The following is a 17,829-nucleotide window of genomic DNA, read 5'->3' on the forward strand; positions in this document are numbered from 1 at the left end:
TCTTTTCCAACTCTCCTTTGATTATGAAGATTGCCAGCCCTGACTTCGGACAAGTGGAAGAGCAGAGTTCTCAAAGGCAGGTAGTGTGGAAGAGGACATGCTGCCCCCAGCAGCCACCCAGCTCCTACTGCTTTCCTGCTGGTGCCTCTCTGTGTGAAAGATGAGAAAGAAAGAAAGCAGATTATCCTTGAGCCCCTTGGATACTCCTCACCTCGTTTCTTCATAGCACTGGAAACTGTCCTGGCCCAGGGCCTGGTTCCTTTGACTGCTGCACGGGGAAAGGGCACAGTGTGTGAGTTTACGCGTGTGTCTACAGGAGGCGCCTTGAGGGTATCTTCTACCTGTCAGGTGCTAGAGCTACACATCTGTTGTGTAGACCAGCTGCTCTCGCCTTTTGAATCAAGCAGTGCTATGGGAGTCCTGCTCTGGATACTGACAGTTCCTGTCTGACTATTCTGAGAGATCCCTTCCCACAACTCTGGATTCAATATTGAGGGAAAGGGTTGTAACTTATCCAAGCAAATCCTTCTCTGCCACATAGGACATAGAGAAGATATGGACATTGGAGACCTGAAAGGAGGGAGAAGAGGAAGGAATGTTCTAGCACTTCTTAACCTTTGCATGGGTGACTTTGTAGCTGAGGACTAGGAACACATCATCATCGGGTGGTACTTTTGGTCTGTAGCTATGAATATTGGAGAGAGAAGAGAATGGAAGATAAATCCATGCCTCCATTTAGAGCTTGTCAAATGGAAGTTGGGATGGAGAAACAGGTGGACATGGTGACCAACAACCTGAGGGAATAATGGCCACAGCCAGCTGTGGTCCAGTCCTCAAATCTCACCTGTAGCCCCAAGACCTTAGGTGATTTCATCAATTTCTAATACCCAGAATAGCATTTTCCAGTATAGCTTTCCAGATCCTTGAAGCCTCATGCTTTTCATAAGTTGCTCAGAGAACTCTGTGCATACTGTGGGCTTCTCTTGATACCCTGACTGTGAGGTAGGCAAAGGCCAAGCGTTCCTCAGCCCAGGTAGGAGAGGGCAAGGGCCTGACTTGAGACTTGAAGCATTAGTGTCTGAGGGGGACAGATCCAAAGCCCGAGATGACTGATTTTCCAGCTGCATCACCCACTGTGCAAGCTCAGCTTTCACACAGGTGGCATCCAGTGCTTCAGGAGGCCAGGTGCTGCCAATAGCAGAGATGAGCTGCTGTTTTACTTCCAATGGCCTAAGTTTGAGCCATGGGAGGGAAAATCCAATTAAGATGAGCTGTTGTTTTACTTCAGTGGCCTAAGTTTGAGCCATGGGAGGGAAAATCCAATTAACGTTGGAATGAGGGAGGAAAAGAAAGACAATTTTCTCTCTATTCCTTGTATGCAAAGCTGGCCTCTGAGGAGTCCACTGAGCTCCTCCCCCATAAAACTCCCAGCCACCGGGCCTCACCTCTGAGCAGCTCACTGCAGCACAACAGCACCAACCCCCACCCCCAGTATCTTCACCTCTGCTCTGAGGCAGCAGATTGTCTGAAAGCCTCAGGTTTTCTCACGATAGCTCCCACAATCATGCTTGCTTGTGGGATACCAGATGGGGGACTGGTAGGCACAGCAGTTGCAGAGCAGATAGGAGCACAGAAAGCATGTTCTAATGCTGGCTGCACACCCATCTGGAAATCCTCTGGCCTCTGATACAGGGACTCTGACAACAGGCCATGCTGCACGCCAGAGTGAGTGTCGTGAGCAAGCAGCCAACGCGTGCACTCGCCCATTGGTTATGGGTCAGCACGGCTGTGACGCTGCAGCCAAGCAAAGCTCCTGGTTCAAGGCCTCAATCACTCTTCTCCTTGAACTTGGCGTGAGTCCTAAAACTAGCTTTGTCCATCCACAGTCCTCAACTCCATGCAGTCAATGTTGTTAATCTCCTGCTGTCCTGTCAGGAGCGGGCTGCAACAGGACCACACACAGTGGGTATAATAGCTGTGCTTGCTCTTTTTGTTGGAGAATGGTTTCCTCTTGAGGTAGGAATGCAGTTAGGCCCAGCCTTGGCTAACACTCAACATCTTCCAGCTCAATCTCCTCAGTTGTGCTTTCTGTAAAACAAAGACAAGTCAATGAGTTGGAAATCAAGCCACATAGTGCTTTCTTGGTGAGAACAAGGTAACACATGCCACCTCTGGCCTCAAAACCACTCATGGATTATCACAAGGCCCAGGGAGTTACCTTTGAGTTTGTGTCTTCTCTTCCTCTGAAATTTATATGCACACTTATTACAAACCCACATGAGGCTGATTAACACTGTGGCCACAGCAGCGAGAAAAGCAAGGATGACAGCGACAAAGTGCAGGTCTTCATAGAGGATCTCTATGGAGTGAGGGTGAGGGAAGGGGGAAGACAACATTTCTTTTAATATTGTGAAATCGACCTCCCACACACTCACCGTTCAGAGGGGTGCCCGGGGCCCGGGGATGTCTTACCAGAGACGTGCAGCACGATGGTGCCAAACTGGCTGCTCCCCAGGCGTTCCGTCACGGTGATGACATAGTAGCCGGAATCCCTCACTCCCACACTGAAGAGCTGGATGGAGCCGTTGTCGAAGGTGCAGACTCTGTCCTTGTGGCTTTGGGAGATGTTGGCCTGAGTCCCTGGTTTCCACTCCACGATCTTCTGCGTTCCCCAGTTGGACGAATACGTCCATTCGATGGTGGGCACTCCATGACAGGAGTACTCAACTGAGAGCAGGATGTCTTCTTTGACGGTGGCATTGATGGTGGCCTGAGGAATGTACAGGGACACGCCCTGACCTGCAGGATGATATGCTGGATGTTGGGCACATATATATGGCTTTATACTGAAGTGAACTTATATAATTCGTTAATCTATTTCACAAATATTTATTGTGTGCCTATTATATACCAGGAACTGTTCTAGGTTTTGGTGCTTAAGTGATAATGCTAAACAAGACACAAGGCTCCCTGGAGATAGAGAGCTCTACACACAGAGCAACCTTTTTCTATTTTGAAGAAACTCTGTGTAGAATGCTCCCTTTTATTTCAACCAGGAATCTGACACCTTTGTAGCAAGGTGGACTACAGAGGTTCTCTCCTAGTATATGGGAGCCCTTCTGATGCCCAAGGACTGTTCTCGTGACTCTCTGGATCACTCCCTCTCACTCAAGCCCTCAATGTGTGACATAGTTATTCTTTAACACAGAACAAAGTGCAGAGTTTAAGACGACTGGAATAAAGAAGAAAACAGAGGTCAAATTCCAGGCCAGACCTCAGAGGGCAGGAATCATGTTTCTTTATCCCTATGGTCCCTGAAACCAGTACAATGCCTGACACATGGTGGTTGGTCAATAAATGTTTGCTGAGTAAATGAATAAGTGAATGACCAAATATTTACAGCAACAAGAAACATGAGCCTTTTCCTAATAGGAATGTCGATGCTTGGGTGTTTTGAAAAATTAGGTACATCTAAAAGCTAACATAGGGAAGAGAACTATATTTAAGACTTTCTGTGCCAGTTACTATGTTATCTACTTTACAATCCTTATCTATTTTATTGTATTTATTTTTTGAGATGGGGTCTTGCTCTTTCGCCTGGGCAGGAGTACAATGGCTTGATCTCAGCTCACTGCAACCTCCACCTCCTGAGTTCAAGCGATTCTCCTGCCTCAGCCTCTCAAGTAGCTGGGACTACAGGCGCCTGCCATCACACCTGGCTAATTTTTTGTATTTTTAGTAGAGACGGGGTTTCACTATGTTGGCCAGGCTGGTCTCAAACTCCTGACCTCATGATCTGCCTGCCTCAGCCTCCCAAAGTTTTGGGATTACAGGCGTGAGCCACTGCACCCAGCCATCTCTTTTATTTTTTACATAGGCACACCAACATGCCCACATAACCAGTAAATGGAAGAGGAGGGATTTCAGCACAGTTTTGATTCCAATCCTGGATCTCTACTTTGTTTTTTGTTTTGTTTTGTTTTTGAGACAGTCATGCTCTGTTGCCCAGGCTGGGGTGCAGAGTTACGATCTCAGCTCACTCAACTTCCACCTCCTGGGTTCAAGTGATTCTTTTTTTTTTTTTTTTGAGACAGAGTCTCGCTCTGTTGCCCAGGCTGGAGTGTAGTGGCCGGATCTCAGCTCACTGTAAGCTCCACCTCCCGGGTTTACGCCATTCTCCTGCCTCAGCCTCTGAGTAGCTGGGACTACAGGCGCCCGCCACCTCACCGGGCTAATTTTTTGTATTTTTAGTAGAGACGGGGTTTCACCATGTTAGCGAGGATGGTCTCGATCTCCTGACCTCATGATCCGCCCGCCTTGGCCTCCCAAAGTGCTGGGATTACAGGCATGAGCCACCGCGCCCGGCCAAGTGATTCTTATGTCTCAGCTACCTGAGTAGCTGGGATTACAGGCGTGTGCCACCACGCCAGGCCAAATTTTTTTTGCATTAATATTTTTAGTAGAAATGGGGTTTTGTCATGTTGGCCAGACTGGCCTCAAGTGATCTGCCTTCTCGGCCTCCCAAAATGTTGGGATTACAGGCGTGAGCCACCATGCCCAGCCCATCTCTCTACTTTGCAACTATCTATCAATCATGTATCTATGTTTCCTGATTTCTCTGACCTCAAATATGAGCAGTTGCAGTAGTGATTACTGCTGTAAGATTTAGAGAACTATATTTAGAACTAGTGAAAAATCTATATTATAACCTCTGTGCATTTCGTGTACATTCTGTTAACCACGTTGGTCAAGGTTACTAACAGGTTGATATCCTGGGAGACTACCAGCCCTTTTCACACCCTCATGGAACTTCACTTTGAGCATTTCGGTTACTTTGGCCCAGGAAACTGCAAAACTAAAAAATAAATAAAAATAACAACTCCAATTTTCTGAGATGCTGATACAACTGGAAACTGGCTGATTGGTTCTTGCTGGTTTTTATATTTTCTCTGGACCAGAGAAACCTCTTGCCTTTTTTTTTTTTTTTTTTTTTGGTAGCGATGAGGTCTTTCTGTGTTGCTAGGCACTGGTCTTGGACTTCTGGCTTCAACCTCCCAGTGTTGGGATTACAAGCGTGAGCCACTGTGTCCAGCCTAGAAAAGCTTCTTTAAAATTTTTTTCAAATTTAATTGACAAAGATTGTATACATTCAAGGTATACAACCTGATGATTTATCTCTGTTGTGTAATGATGATCACAATTAAATTAATGAATATATCCATCACCACTCATGCTGAACATTCAGTCCCCAGAATTTGTTCATCTTATAACTCAAAGTTTGGACCTTTTGATCTACATCTCCCTCTTCCCCACTGGCCCCAGCCTCTGGCAACAATTCTACTGTATTTCTATGAGTTCAATTTTTTTAGATTCCACATATAAGTGAGATCATACAGTATTTGTCTTCCTATGTCTGGCTTATTTCATTTAGCAACTTAGCATAATGTCTTTCAGGTTCATCCATGTTGTCACAAATGGCATGATTTTCTTCTTCATATGGCTGAATAATATTCATATATATCTTTATTTATGTATTCATCTGTCGATGGACACTTAGGTAGTTTCCATGTCTTGGCTATTGTGAATATGGTGCAGTGAACAAGAGCATGCAGATATCTCTTTGTTACACTGATTTCAGTTGTTTTTGATATATACCCAGTAGGATTGGTGGATTGTACGGCACTTTTCTTTTCTTTTTTCAGACAGGCTCTCACTCTGTTGCCCAGGCTGGAGTGCAGTGGCGCAATCTTGGCTCACTGCAACCTCCGCCTCCCAGGTTCAAGCGATTCTCCTGCCTCAGCCTCCCGAGTAGCTGGGATTACAGGTGTCCACCACTTTGCCCAGCTAATTTTTGTCTTTTTAGTAGAGATGGGGTTTCACCATGTTGGTCAGGCTGACCTCGAACTCCTGGCATCAGGTGATCCACCCGCCTTGGTCTCCCAAAGTGCTGGGATTACAGGCATGAGCCACCATGCCTGGCTGGTACCTCTATTTTTAATTTTTTTGAGGAATCTCCATACTTTTTTTCATAATAGCTATATCAACTTACATTCCCACTGACACTGTGAAAGGGCTCCCTTTCTCCATATCTTGACCAACATTTGTCATCTTGTCTTTTTGACAATAGCCAGCCTAAGAGGAGTGAGGTGATATCTCATTGTGGTTTTGATTTGCACTTCCCTGATCAGTTCAGCACCGATTTATGTACCTGTTGGCTATTTGTATTGTTTTCTTTGGAGAAATGACTATTCAGGTCCTTGTGCCCATTTTTAAATCATTTGTTTCTTTTTTGTTGTTGTTTGGTTTATGCTATTGAGTTGTATGAGTTCCATTTACATTTTGGATATTAACCCCTTTCCAGGTTTGCAATTATTTTTCTGAATTCTGTAGATTTCCTTTCCATTTTGTTGATTGTTTCATTTGCTGTACAGAAGGTTTTTAGTTTGATGTTGTCTCACTTACTCATTTTTGGTTTTGTTGCTTGTGTTTTGGGTGTCATCCAAAAAGTTATTGCCAAGACCAGTGTCAAGAAGTTTTTCCCTATTTTCCCTTCTAGGAGTTTTATGGTTTCACGTCTTACGCTTAAGTGTTTAATCCATTTCAAGTTAATTTTTGTGAATGATGTAAGATAAGGGTTCAATTTCACTCTTTTACATGTGAATATTCAGTTTTGCCAACACCCTTTATGAAGAGAGTCCTTTCTTCATTGTGTATTCTTGGCACTTTAGTCAAATATTAGTTGACCATATATAAATGCCTTTGTTTCTGGGCTATTTTGTTTCATTGATCTGTGTGCCTGTTTTTATGCCAGTGCCATACCATTTCAGTTTACTATAGCTTTGCAATTTGCTTTGAAATCAGGAGGCATGATGCCTTCCGCTTTGTTCTTCTTTCTCAAGATTGCTTTGGCTATTCAGGATCTTTTGTGCTTCTATATGAATTTGATTTTTTTTTTTTTTTTTGAGACAGGGTCTCCCTCTGCCACCTAGGCTGGAGTGCAGTGGTACAATCATGGCTCCCTGTAGCCTCGACCTCCCTGGGGTTAAGATGATCCTCCCACCTCAGCCTCCCAAGTAGCTGGGAATATAGGTGTGCACCACCACATCCAGGTAACTTTTGTACTTTTTGTAGACACAGGTTTTCACCATGTTGTGCAGGCTTGTCTCAAATTCCTGGGCTTAAGCGATCCACCTGCTTCAGCCTCCCAAAGTGCTAGGATTACAGGCGTGAGCCACTGCGTCTGGCCTGCTTTTTTGATTTCTGTGAAGAATGCCATTGAAATTTTGATACGGATTGCATTGACTCTGCAGATCGCGTTGGGTAATATGGACATTTTAACAATATTAATTCTTCCCATCCATGAACATAGGGTATCTTTCGATTTATTTGTGTCTTCAGTTTCCTTCGTCATTGTCTTATAGTCTTCAGCATATAGACTTCTTGCCTTCTTTGTTAAATTTATTCCTAAATATTTTATTGTTTTTGATTTTATTGTAAATGGGACAGCTTTTTTTTTCTTTTCTTTTCTTTCTTTTTTTTTTTTTTTGTTGTTGTTGTTGAGATACGGTCTCACTTTGTCACCCAGGCTGGAGTACAGTGGTGCAATCTTGGCTCACTGCAGCCTTGACCACCCGGTCAAGGTCCAAAATAAATGAAATAGAGACTAGAAAAATAATAGAAAAGATGTACAAAACTAAGAGTTGATTTAAAAAAAAAAAAAAAAGAAAAAGAAATAAGGGCCAGGCTCAGTGACTTATGTCTGTAATCCCAGTGCTTCAAGAGGCCAGTGTGGGAGAGGATCATCTGAGGCCAGGAGTTCAAGACCAGCCTGGGTATAATTTAGTGAAACCCTATATCTACAGAAAGCAAAAAATTAGCCAGGTGTGGTGGTGCACACCTGTAGTTCTAGCTACTTGGAAGGCCGAAGCAGTTGGATCACCTGAGCCCGGGAGTTCCAGGCTGCAGCGAGCTATGATCATGCCATTGCACTCCAGCCTGGGCAACAGAGCCAGATCCTGTCTCTAAAAAAATTAAAAATAAATAAAAATTCAGAAATAAATAAAATCAACAAACCTTTAGTTTTCTGACCTGATCTTTATTATTTCTTTTCTTCTGCTCTTCTTTTTCTATTAGTTTTCTAATAATTCCTTGAAGTGTCAAGTTAGGTTGATTACTTGACTTTTTTTTTTTTTTTTGAGACGGAGTCTTGCTCTAGCCCGATCTCAGCTTACTGCAAGCTCCACCTCCCGGGTTCATGCCATTCTTCTGCCTCGGCTTCCCAAGTAGCTGGGACTACAGGCGCCTGCCACAATGCCCGGCTAATTTTTTTTTGTATTTTTAGAAGAGACGGAGTTTCACCATGTTTGCCAGGATGGTCTCAATCTCCTGACCTCGTGATCCACCTGCCTCAGCCTCCCAAAGTGCTGGTATTACAGGGGTGAGCCGCTGCGCCTGGGCCGACATCTTTTTTCTTAATGTAAGCGTTTATAGTTATAAACTTTCCCCTTAAAACTGCTTTTGCAGCCGGGCGCGGTGGCTCAAGCCTGTAATCCCAGCACTTTGGGAGGCCGAGACGGGCGGATCACGAGATCAGGAGATCAAGACCATCCTGGCTAACACAGTGAAACCCCGTCTCTACTAAAAAATACAAAAAACTAGCCGGGCAAGGTAGCGGGCGCCTGTAGTCCCAGCTACTCGGGAGGCTGAGGCAGGAGAATGGCGTAAACCCAGGAGGCGGAGCTTGCAGTGAGCTGAGATCCGGCCACTGCACTCCAGCCTGGTCGAGAGTGCGAGAGTCCGTCTCAAAAAAAAAAAAAAAAAAAAAAAAAAACTGCTTTTGCTGCACCCTATAAATTATGGTATACTCTATTTCCATTTTTGTTTCTAGATTTTTTTCATTTTTTTCTTTGACACATTGGTTATTTAGGAGTGTGTTGTTTAATTTCTAGGTATGTGAGAATTTTCCAATTTTACTCCTACTGTTGATTTCTAGTTTCATATTACCATGGTCAGGAAAGACACTTGATATAATTTAAATCTTGAATTTGTTAAGACTTGAGAAAAACTCCCTCTTAATTAGACAGACTAAGCAGGCATTTAACTAGGTGTTAGGAAAAAAGTGGTTTCTCCTTCTGTCAAAGATTATCACATATAATTAGGAATAAATAATCTATAACAGGCCGGGTGCGGTGGTTCATGCCTGTAATTCCAGCACTTTGGGAGGCCAAGGCGGGCGGATCACCTGAGGTCAGCAGTTCAAGACCAGCCTGACCAGCATGGAGTAACCCCATCTCTACTAAAAATACAAAATTAGCTGGGCGTGGTGGCACATGCCTGTAATCCCAGCTACTTGGGAGGCTGAGGCAGCAGAATCACTTGAACCCAGGAGACGGAGGTTGCTGTGAGCCGAGATCGCACCACTGCATTCCAGCCTGGCAACAAGAGCAAAACTCCATCTCAAAATAATAATAATAATAATAATAATAATCTATAACAAAGATGAAAAATTAACATTCATGGTTTTAAAGCAAACTGCTTGTCAGTTATTTAAAAAGTTGAATTAACGAGTAACCACCTCTGCATCTCATGCTAAAATTAATCCAGAATGAGTCCAGAGAAACTTAGTGACTGGGCGAATATTCAGGCCTGGCTCAAGTGTTCTATTCAAGAAGGTTGGTTCAGTACATCAGATTTCACTTAGAAAATGGATGGGCTGGTCTGAAGGTAGTGAGTTATCTCAACTGATTGTTCACAGTCAGTTACAGATGAAACCCCTTATTCTGCTCTTTCTCCCCTTCTCACTACTGCTCTTGAGTAGTCTTAAAAAAAAAAAAAAAAAAAAAAAAAAAGGACAGCAGGCAGCCATTAACAAGAATGAGCTTTATATGGGCAAGGAAAGACATCTGTGATGTTACTAAATTTAAAAAAGTAAATGTACGGCCGGGTGCGGTGGCTCACGCCTGTAATCCCAGCACTTCGGGAGGCCGAGGTGGGGGAATCATGAGGTCAGGAGATCCAGACCATCTTGGCTAACACGGTGAAACTCCATCTCTACTAAAAATGCAAAAAATTAGCCGGGTGAGGTGGTGGGCGCCTGTAGTCCCAGCTACTCAGGAGGCTGAGGCAGGAGAGTGGCGTGAACCCGGGAGGCGGAGCTTGCAGTGAGCCCACATGGCGCCACTGCACTCCAGCCTGGATGACAGAGCGAGACTCCATCTCAAAAAAAAAACAAAGAATAAAAAAAAAAGTACAAAACAGCATACCTAATGTGATCCCATTTATAGTTGTGTAAATATGTGCTAGTATATACATATTAGGTATGGAAAAATGGAAACATGTTGGAGTAATATATGCTAAACTGTTAACAGGGATTGCCCCTCAGAGATCAAATGGCAGAATAATTTTATTTTCCATGTAAGCTATTTATATAATTTTGAATTTTTCAGTTATTTATTGAGTTGATAATTTTAAAAAAATTGTACTTTAAAAAGTCTTTTTAAGTTCTCCTGATTAGACTATGCAGTCTTGGCCAGCAAAATTTAAAGTTTATTTTACTTTTTTATTTTTTAGATGGCGTCTCACTCTGTCACCCCCAGGTTGGAATGCAATGGCATGGTCTTGGCTCACTGCCACCTCTACCTCCCGGGTTCAAGCGATTCGCCCACCTCAGCCTCCCAAGTAGCTGGGACTATAGGCACATGCCACTACACCTGGCTAATTTTTGTATTTTTAGTAGAGACAGGGTTTCACTATGTTGGCCAGGCTGGTCTCGAACTCCTGACCTCGTGATCCACCTGCCTCAGCCTCCCAAAGTGCTGGGATTACAGGCAGAGCCACTGCGCCCAGCCCAAAATTTAAAGTTTAAAAGTTTACCTTTGCATCTTCACTTGGATTATTTGTGAAAAGCAGAGAGGAACTAAATTTCTAGGCATTTCCAAGATAGATGTGGAAGCCTCTCTGAAAGAACAAGTCACAGAGTGGAAGATTTTAGCAGGGCAGAAGTCACTGGAACCTGAACCAAAGGGCTTCCCGAATTCCTGAAGATGGTGAGACCCTCTGGTAACTAATCAGAAAGCTGTCAAGAGGAAATAGTAAAAGTACTAGGAAGCTGAAACCACCTACCGAGCAATGGGCTGGAATATAACACTCAGAAAGGTTACGTACTCCTTTTCTTACAAATAAATTACAAAGGTTGTACTTTTCAGTTTTTAAAAAATTGATTATTCAGAAGGGGGATATATTTCTTGAAATCACAACAAAGGTCAATACTGTTGAGATGACAATTACATCTGTTGAGATGACAAGAATATCAGCTAATGATAGGACAAATATCTTGCCAATATAGTCTCTGCATTTAAGGAGTTATAGAGATACATCTTAATTAGGATAACTCATTTTCACCTCATTTATCTGGAAAACAACTTATTCAGCAAATGTGATCATCAGATGCAGCTGAGAACTACAAACTAAGCATCATTGTCATCCTTATCAAGCCTTTAATTAAGCAGCTAGCATATACTGGTTTCAGAGCCTAAGGTTCAGGAGTCCTAATTCAGAAAACTGTTACAGTGGGGTAGGTGAGTGACGAGTGACATTACAAAAGGATCATTTCAATTGGCAGGGAGGTGTAGGGGAGACACCTGATGTGGGCAGGACACACCCAGGCTTTACCCTGGGACCTCCTTGCTGGGAGATCTGGAGAAAGTTCTTAACTATGAGAGCCTCAGCTCTCCTGTGAGGATGAGGGTCAATGACACATGTAAGGCCCAGAAACAGGCTGGGCACTGAGCAATGCCTAATGCTCCAGCTCCCTAATGCATCTCCTGGGGTCAGCATCCCATGCACCCCCATTTCAGTTGGGATCTCACTCTTGTCCCTGAGCTCAGCACTGCACTTGCCACAGCTTCCTCAACAGCTGGGGACAGGCTCATCGGGTGCTGGCCTGCAGTTCCCTGACGTTAGGTAATTCGCCCAATGTCACAGTAAGTGACTGAGCAGAGATTCAAACCCTGAGTACTTTTTACTGCCCTGGTAATGAGCCAGGGAAGTTTGCAGGAGCCGGGGAAGGGAAAAGACACTCATTTAAGGTGGGGCATAAATAACAAGGTTTTTCAAGTGTGGGAAAGGGAGGAAGCCCAGTCTCAGCTGAGAGAAAAGTAGGACGACCCAGGAAGGCAGGAGGGATCCAAGGCTCCTCAGATTTGGGACTTGGTGATTAAGAAGTGCAGGGTGGCCATGAGATAAGGAAGCTGACAGAGTGTGGGGCAGGGTGGGGGAGGGCAGGGCAGAGGCAGAACAGGACCCAGGAGAATGTTCAAATAGGGCCATGACATGATCTGAACAGGGCTTCTGGAAGGACAGTCTGGCAGAATTCATAATCTTACCATTTACATACATCATAGGTACTGCTCTGGGCCCCCAACAGGTGCTTGTTCTTTGGGAGAACCTAAGGCTGGAGCCTAAACAGCCGTGAACAGCTAGTGGTACCCTGCTTCCCCTGGCCGCCCTGTGCCAGCCTCTGAGAGAAGGGGTAGTAAGAAGTGGGCAAGCGTAGGCAGGTCTGCCCAAGACCGCAAGATCTTTGTAGAGAGAATTCTTGTCCTATTCATCTCTGAACTCCCAGTGCCCAGGACAGGGCCTGACACTTTGTAGATGCTCAAAATATACTTGCATGAATGAACGAATGGTGATGTGTGCCCTGCCTGTCAAACTGTTGTCAACTGGGAGAGAGCAGGAAGGGAGTATCTCCGCTGAGCTCAGGGTTACTGGATCTAGCTGGGGAAGGCATTGGAGGGACCCTTTTCCCAGCTTCAAGTCCGCTGAGAGTCAAACAGCAGGAGAAACAGCACAGGTTGTTGTTTGGTTGGTTTTTGTTTGTTTATTTGTTTCTTTGAGATAAGGTCTCACTGCTGAGGCTGAAGTGCAGTGGGTGGGATCTTGGCTCACTGCAACCTCTGCTTCCTGGGCTTAAGCTATACTCTAGCCTCAGCTCCCAAGTAGCTGAGACCACAGGCATATTGGCCATGCCCGCCTATTTATTTATTTATTTATTTTGTAGAGATGGGGTTTCGCCATGTTGCCCAAGCTGGTCTTGAACTCCTGAGCTCAAAGCAATCTGCCCACCCCAGCCTCCCAAAGTGCTGAGATTACAGGTGTGCGCCACCGCACCTGGCAGTTTTTCGTTTTTTGTTTTGAGACACAGTCTTGCTCTGTTGCCCAGGCTACAGTATAGTGGCACGATCATGGCTCACAGCAGCCTCCACCTCCCGGGCTCAAGCAGTCCTCCCACCTCAGCCTCCCTAGTAGCCGGGACAAAAGGTGTGCACCAGAGACAGGGTTTCACCATGTTGTTCAGGCTGGTCTCGAACTCCTGAGCTGAAGCAAACCTCCCACCTCAACCTCCCCAAGTGCTGGGATTACCGGCGGCACAGTTTTAAGCCACAATTAAAATATCCATGTTGCTGCCCAACTCATGCCATTCTTGAAATACCTGCCTGTCAGTAATTTGGGAAACACAGCTTTGTGTAGGAGGTCAATACAGCACCCCCAAGTAATAGCTTCCCTGTTTAGTGGTGAAGAACAGTGCTGATGGCTGGCCTGGGCACACAGTTCACAGGTACCCATACCTCCGGTGAGCCCAGGTGGTAATTCCCCCTCTCAGTGCCTGATTGCTCAGAAACCAAAGCTCAGCTTATCTTGGAGGGGGCTCCCCATGATCTTGCTGTTTAATGGTCTTGGGAAGTCACCCAGATGTCAGCCAACCCAAACAATGTAAACAGATGCAGGTTTAGGTGCAGGCTACCAGGCTGTTTCCTTTAGCAGGTTTCAGAATTTGTACCCAAACCAGGAAAATCACTCGAAAATAGCAACAGTCACCATTTCTGTTGGTTAACACCTGTTAGATATCAGATGTTATACACCATTATCACAGCCCAGTGAAACCAAGGCTGGAAAAGTTGACTGACCTGGCCGTTATCAGACTGGCAAAGATGAAGGAGTTTGATAACATTATGTTGTCAGGAGTGCATGGAGGTTACTCTCAAACATTACTGTGGTGATTGTAAATAGGTGGAACCTGCTTGGAGGGCATATGATGCAATCTGTAAAAATATTTAAATAGCACATACCTTTTGACCCAGAAATTCCACTTCTAATAATTTATCCTACAGATAAGATGGGCACATAGATGCAGAGATATATCTGTCAGTGTTGTCATGAGGCACAGTACTGTCAATTGTAGCAGCAAAAGACTGGAGATGCACCTGTGTGTTCACTTGTAAGGAACCAGTAAATAACATATCAGTATTCATGTTTTGGGATATTACAAAAATGTTCAAAAGAATGAGGCAAATCTATATGTGTTGACATTAGATGATCTCAAAAATAAAAAAAAAAGTACAGGGCAGAACAGTGTATAGAGAATGATTCCGCTTGAATAAAGTAATTATATGTGTATACACACACACTCACACATACACAGATAGACACACAGTTATCCATATAAATGCATAGAATATCTCTAAGTTATTCTAAAAACCAGGAGCTGTGGTTGTCTTTGGGGAGGAGAAGGGGTGTCTGGAATGGGAGAAGACTTCACATTTCACTCTATATCCTTTTGAACAATAGTAATATTTTAGCAAGTTTGTAAATTACTTAAAAAATAAATATACTGTGACCATAAAAATACAAATACTGCATGCCAAGATTGAGTCTGAGCCTTAGATTTTTCACATTTGAAAATGTTTTTTACGTATACACAATGGACAACTCCATGAGCATTACCTTAGTCTGTGAAGGCAGGCAGGAGACTCGGACTAAGGCACTATGCTTTTCCCTTCCAAGGCACTTGCTTATTTGATCACTACTTTACAGATGAGAAAACTGAGGCTCAGAGACTTAAGTGTCCAAGTCTTTGCTAAGTAAAAATTCAGAGCTGAGACTGGAACCCAAGTCTCTCTTCACGGTCCCACAGCTGCCCCTAATAAGGTAAGGCACTTAAGTATAGACGTGGAGTTTTACATTTCTTTAATGTTTCCCAAAATAGCACATGGCTCAGTGCTGGTGAAGACTTGGGAGAAAGATACGACAAAAAGCAAAAGTCTAGACCTGGACTGTCTGATATGGTAGCTGCTAGCCATATGTAGCTGTTGAGCATTTGAAACTGACTGGTCCACACTGAGATGTACTCTAAGTGTACAACGCACACCAGAATTTGAAGACTTAGTACTTAGTATGTTATACAGAATATAAAACATCTAATTAATAACTTATTTTCCATTGATTACATGTTGAGATGATAATGTTTTTGGATATATCAGGTTAAACCAAATATATATTCAAAGTTAATTTTACCCATTTCTTTTTATATTTTTAATATGGCCACTAGAACATTTAAAATTACATATGTGGCTGGGCGTGGTGGCTCATGCCTGTAATCCCAGCACTTTGGGAGGCCAAAGCAGGCAGATCGCCTGAGCGTAGGAGTTCAAGACCAGCCTAGACAACATGGCAAAACCCATCTCTGCAAAAAATACAAAAATTAGCTGGGCATGGTGGCATGCACCGTGGTCCCAGTTACTTGGGTGGCTGAGGGTGGGAGGATAGCTTCAGCCCAGGAGGCAGAGGTCGCAGTAAGCCGCATTCCAGTCTGGGTGACACAGTGAGACCCTGTCTCAAAAATAAAATGATTTTACACATGTGGCTTGCATGTGAGCCTTGCATATTTCTTTCGGAAAATGTTGGTATAAACTATCACTTCTCCAACCTCTTGCCAAAAAAACAAAACTTGTTCCCTTGAGATTGTTCCACACTCTCCCCCGTCAACAATGTGAGCTCTCTGTCCCCAGTCCTTTCTCTTCATTCTTTAAACATGTTGACTCCTTTTACTGCAAGTTACAGCATCACCCTGTGTCCCGCCAGCATACCCATGGACAGCCCATCCAGTGATCTCATCTATGGGAACATCCTCCCTCTAGTCAACCTCAGCCTCCAGTAAAGCAGCCTGCTTTAACTACACCTTCTTCTCCTTGTTTACTGTTCAATTCCTCCCCTTGGCCTTGTCAGTCCTTCCACTCTGACTCCCTCTACTTTTCCCAATCCATTCTCCTCACTTCCCTCCCTACCCAGCCTCAGTTCCATCGCCCATCACAATCTAAGCACTTTTTAACACCAGTACTTTCTGCCTTTTCATCATATCTACCTGGAAAGGCCCTAGTCCTGGGACTAACAATGTTTTGCTCTCTCTCTGCCTGTACATGAATAGCCAACATTGCAGGAGAATGTCCCTTGGCAGACACTCTTCAGCACAACAAAGCACGCTGTTTCCAGGGTAGACTCAAGATCACCAAACTCAACAGGGCCCCATCCTGCCAGACAATCTTACTACATAAATTGACACTTCCTTTTCCCACAGTTACTATACAGGCTCCCTCCTCTTCCTGGGATGCTGCTGACACTTCCTTCTGCTTTGGTGGTAGCTCTGGCCCCACCACACTCACCAGCCGTTCTTCCCATCTCTCTGGTTGCTGTTTCTCAGTATCTTTTGAGGGCTCATCCTCTTTGCTATGGTTTAAATGTCTGTCCCCCAGAACTTATGTTGAAACTTAAGCCCCTGGACATGTGTGGTGGCTCATGCCTGTAATCCCAGTACTTTGGGAGGCTGGGGCGGATGGATTGCTTGAGGCCAGGAATTCGAGACCAACTTGACCAACATGGCAAAACCCCGGGTCTACAAAAAAATACAAAAATTAGCCAGATGTGATGATGTACACCTGTAGTCTCGGCTACTCAGGAGGCTGAGGCAGGAGAATTGCTTGAAGCCAGGAGGCGGAGGTTGCAGTAAGCCAAGATCACGCTACTGGGTGACAGAGCAAGACTCTGTCTGAAAAATAAATTTAAAAATAAAAATAAAAAAAGAAATTTAATCCCTAGTGTAATAGTATAAAGAGGTGGGGCTTTTAAGAGGTGATTGGGTCATGAAGGCTTTGCCCTCGTGAATGAATTAACCCATTCATGGATTAATAGATTAGTGAGTTAATAGATTAGTGGGTTCTCATGAGAGTGGGTCTGTTATATAAGGCAGTTTGGCTCTCAGCAAGCCTCCTCACTGCATGATACCCTCTGCTGACTCAGGACTCTATAGAGAGGTCTCACCAACAAAAAGGTCCTCACCAGATGTGGCCCTCAATCTTGGACTTCCCAGCCTCTAGAACTGTAAGAAATAAATTCTTATGGCCAGGTGCAGTGGCTCATGCTTGTAATCCCAGCACTTTTGAAGGCTAAGGCAGGAGGCTTGCTTGAGGCCAGGAATTCAAGACCAGCCTGGGCAGCAAAACAAGACCATATATCTTCAAAAAAAAAAAAAAAAAAAAAGCCAGGTGTGGTGGTGTATACCTGTAGTCACAGCTGCTCAGGAGACTGAGGGGGGAAAATCACTTGAGTCCAAGAGTTTCAGGCTTCAGTGAGCTATGATTGCATCACTGCTCTGAAGTCTGGGCAACAGAACAAGACTGTCTCTAAAAAAATTAGAGCCGGGCGCGGTGGCTCACGCCTGTAATCCCAGCACTTTGGGAGGCCGAGACGGGCGGATCACAAGGTCAGGAGATCGAGACCATCCTGGCTAACACGGTGAAACCCCGTCTCTACTAAAAGTACAAAAAAGTAGCCGGGCGAGGTGGCGGGCGTCTGTAGTCCCAGCTACTCGGGAGGCTGAGGCAGGAGAATGGCCTAAACCCAGGAGGCGGAGCTTGTAGTGAGCCGAGTTCGTGCCACTGCACTCCAGCCTGGGCGACACAGCAAAGACTCCGTCTCAAAAAAAAAAAAAAAAAAAAA

At 44.5% G+C, this 17,829-nt stretch overlaps 1 protein-coding gene across 1 annotated transcript in view; it reads right to left on the reverse strand.

Annotated features, from left to right (window-relative positions):
- Window positions 1–224: 224 nt before the first annotated feature.
- Window positions 225–17,829, reverse strand: part of VSTM5 (V-set and transmembrane domain containing 5) — a 33,519-nt gene continuing 15,914 nt past the window's right edge. The window contains exons 2-5 of the mRNA XM_025357953.1: window positions 2,473–2,799; window positions 2,219–2,359; window positions 1,764–2,088; window positions 225–268 (exon numbers count right to left, since the gene is read on the reverse strand). Of these exons, the coding sequence (XP_025213738.1) occupies window positions 2,045–2,088; window positions 2,219–2,359; window positions 2,473–2,799 (512 nt within the window). The 3' untranslated portion in view covers window positions 225–268; window positions 1,764–2,044. The remainder of the gene's footprint in view (window positions 269–1,763; window positions 2,089–2,218; window positions 2,360–2,472; window positions 2,800–17,829) is intronic.

This window comes from Theropithecus gelada, chromosome 14 (assembly GCF_003255815.1).
Source record: "Theropithecus gelada isolate Dixy chromosome 14, Tgel_1.0, whole genome shotgun sequence".
Lineage (NCBI taxonomy): Eukaryota > Metazoa > Chordata > Mammalia > Primates > Cercopithecidae > Theropithecus > Theropithecus gelada.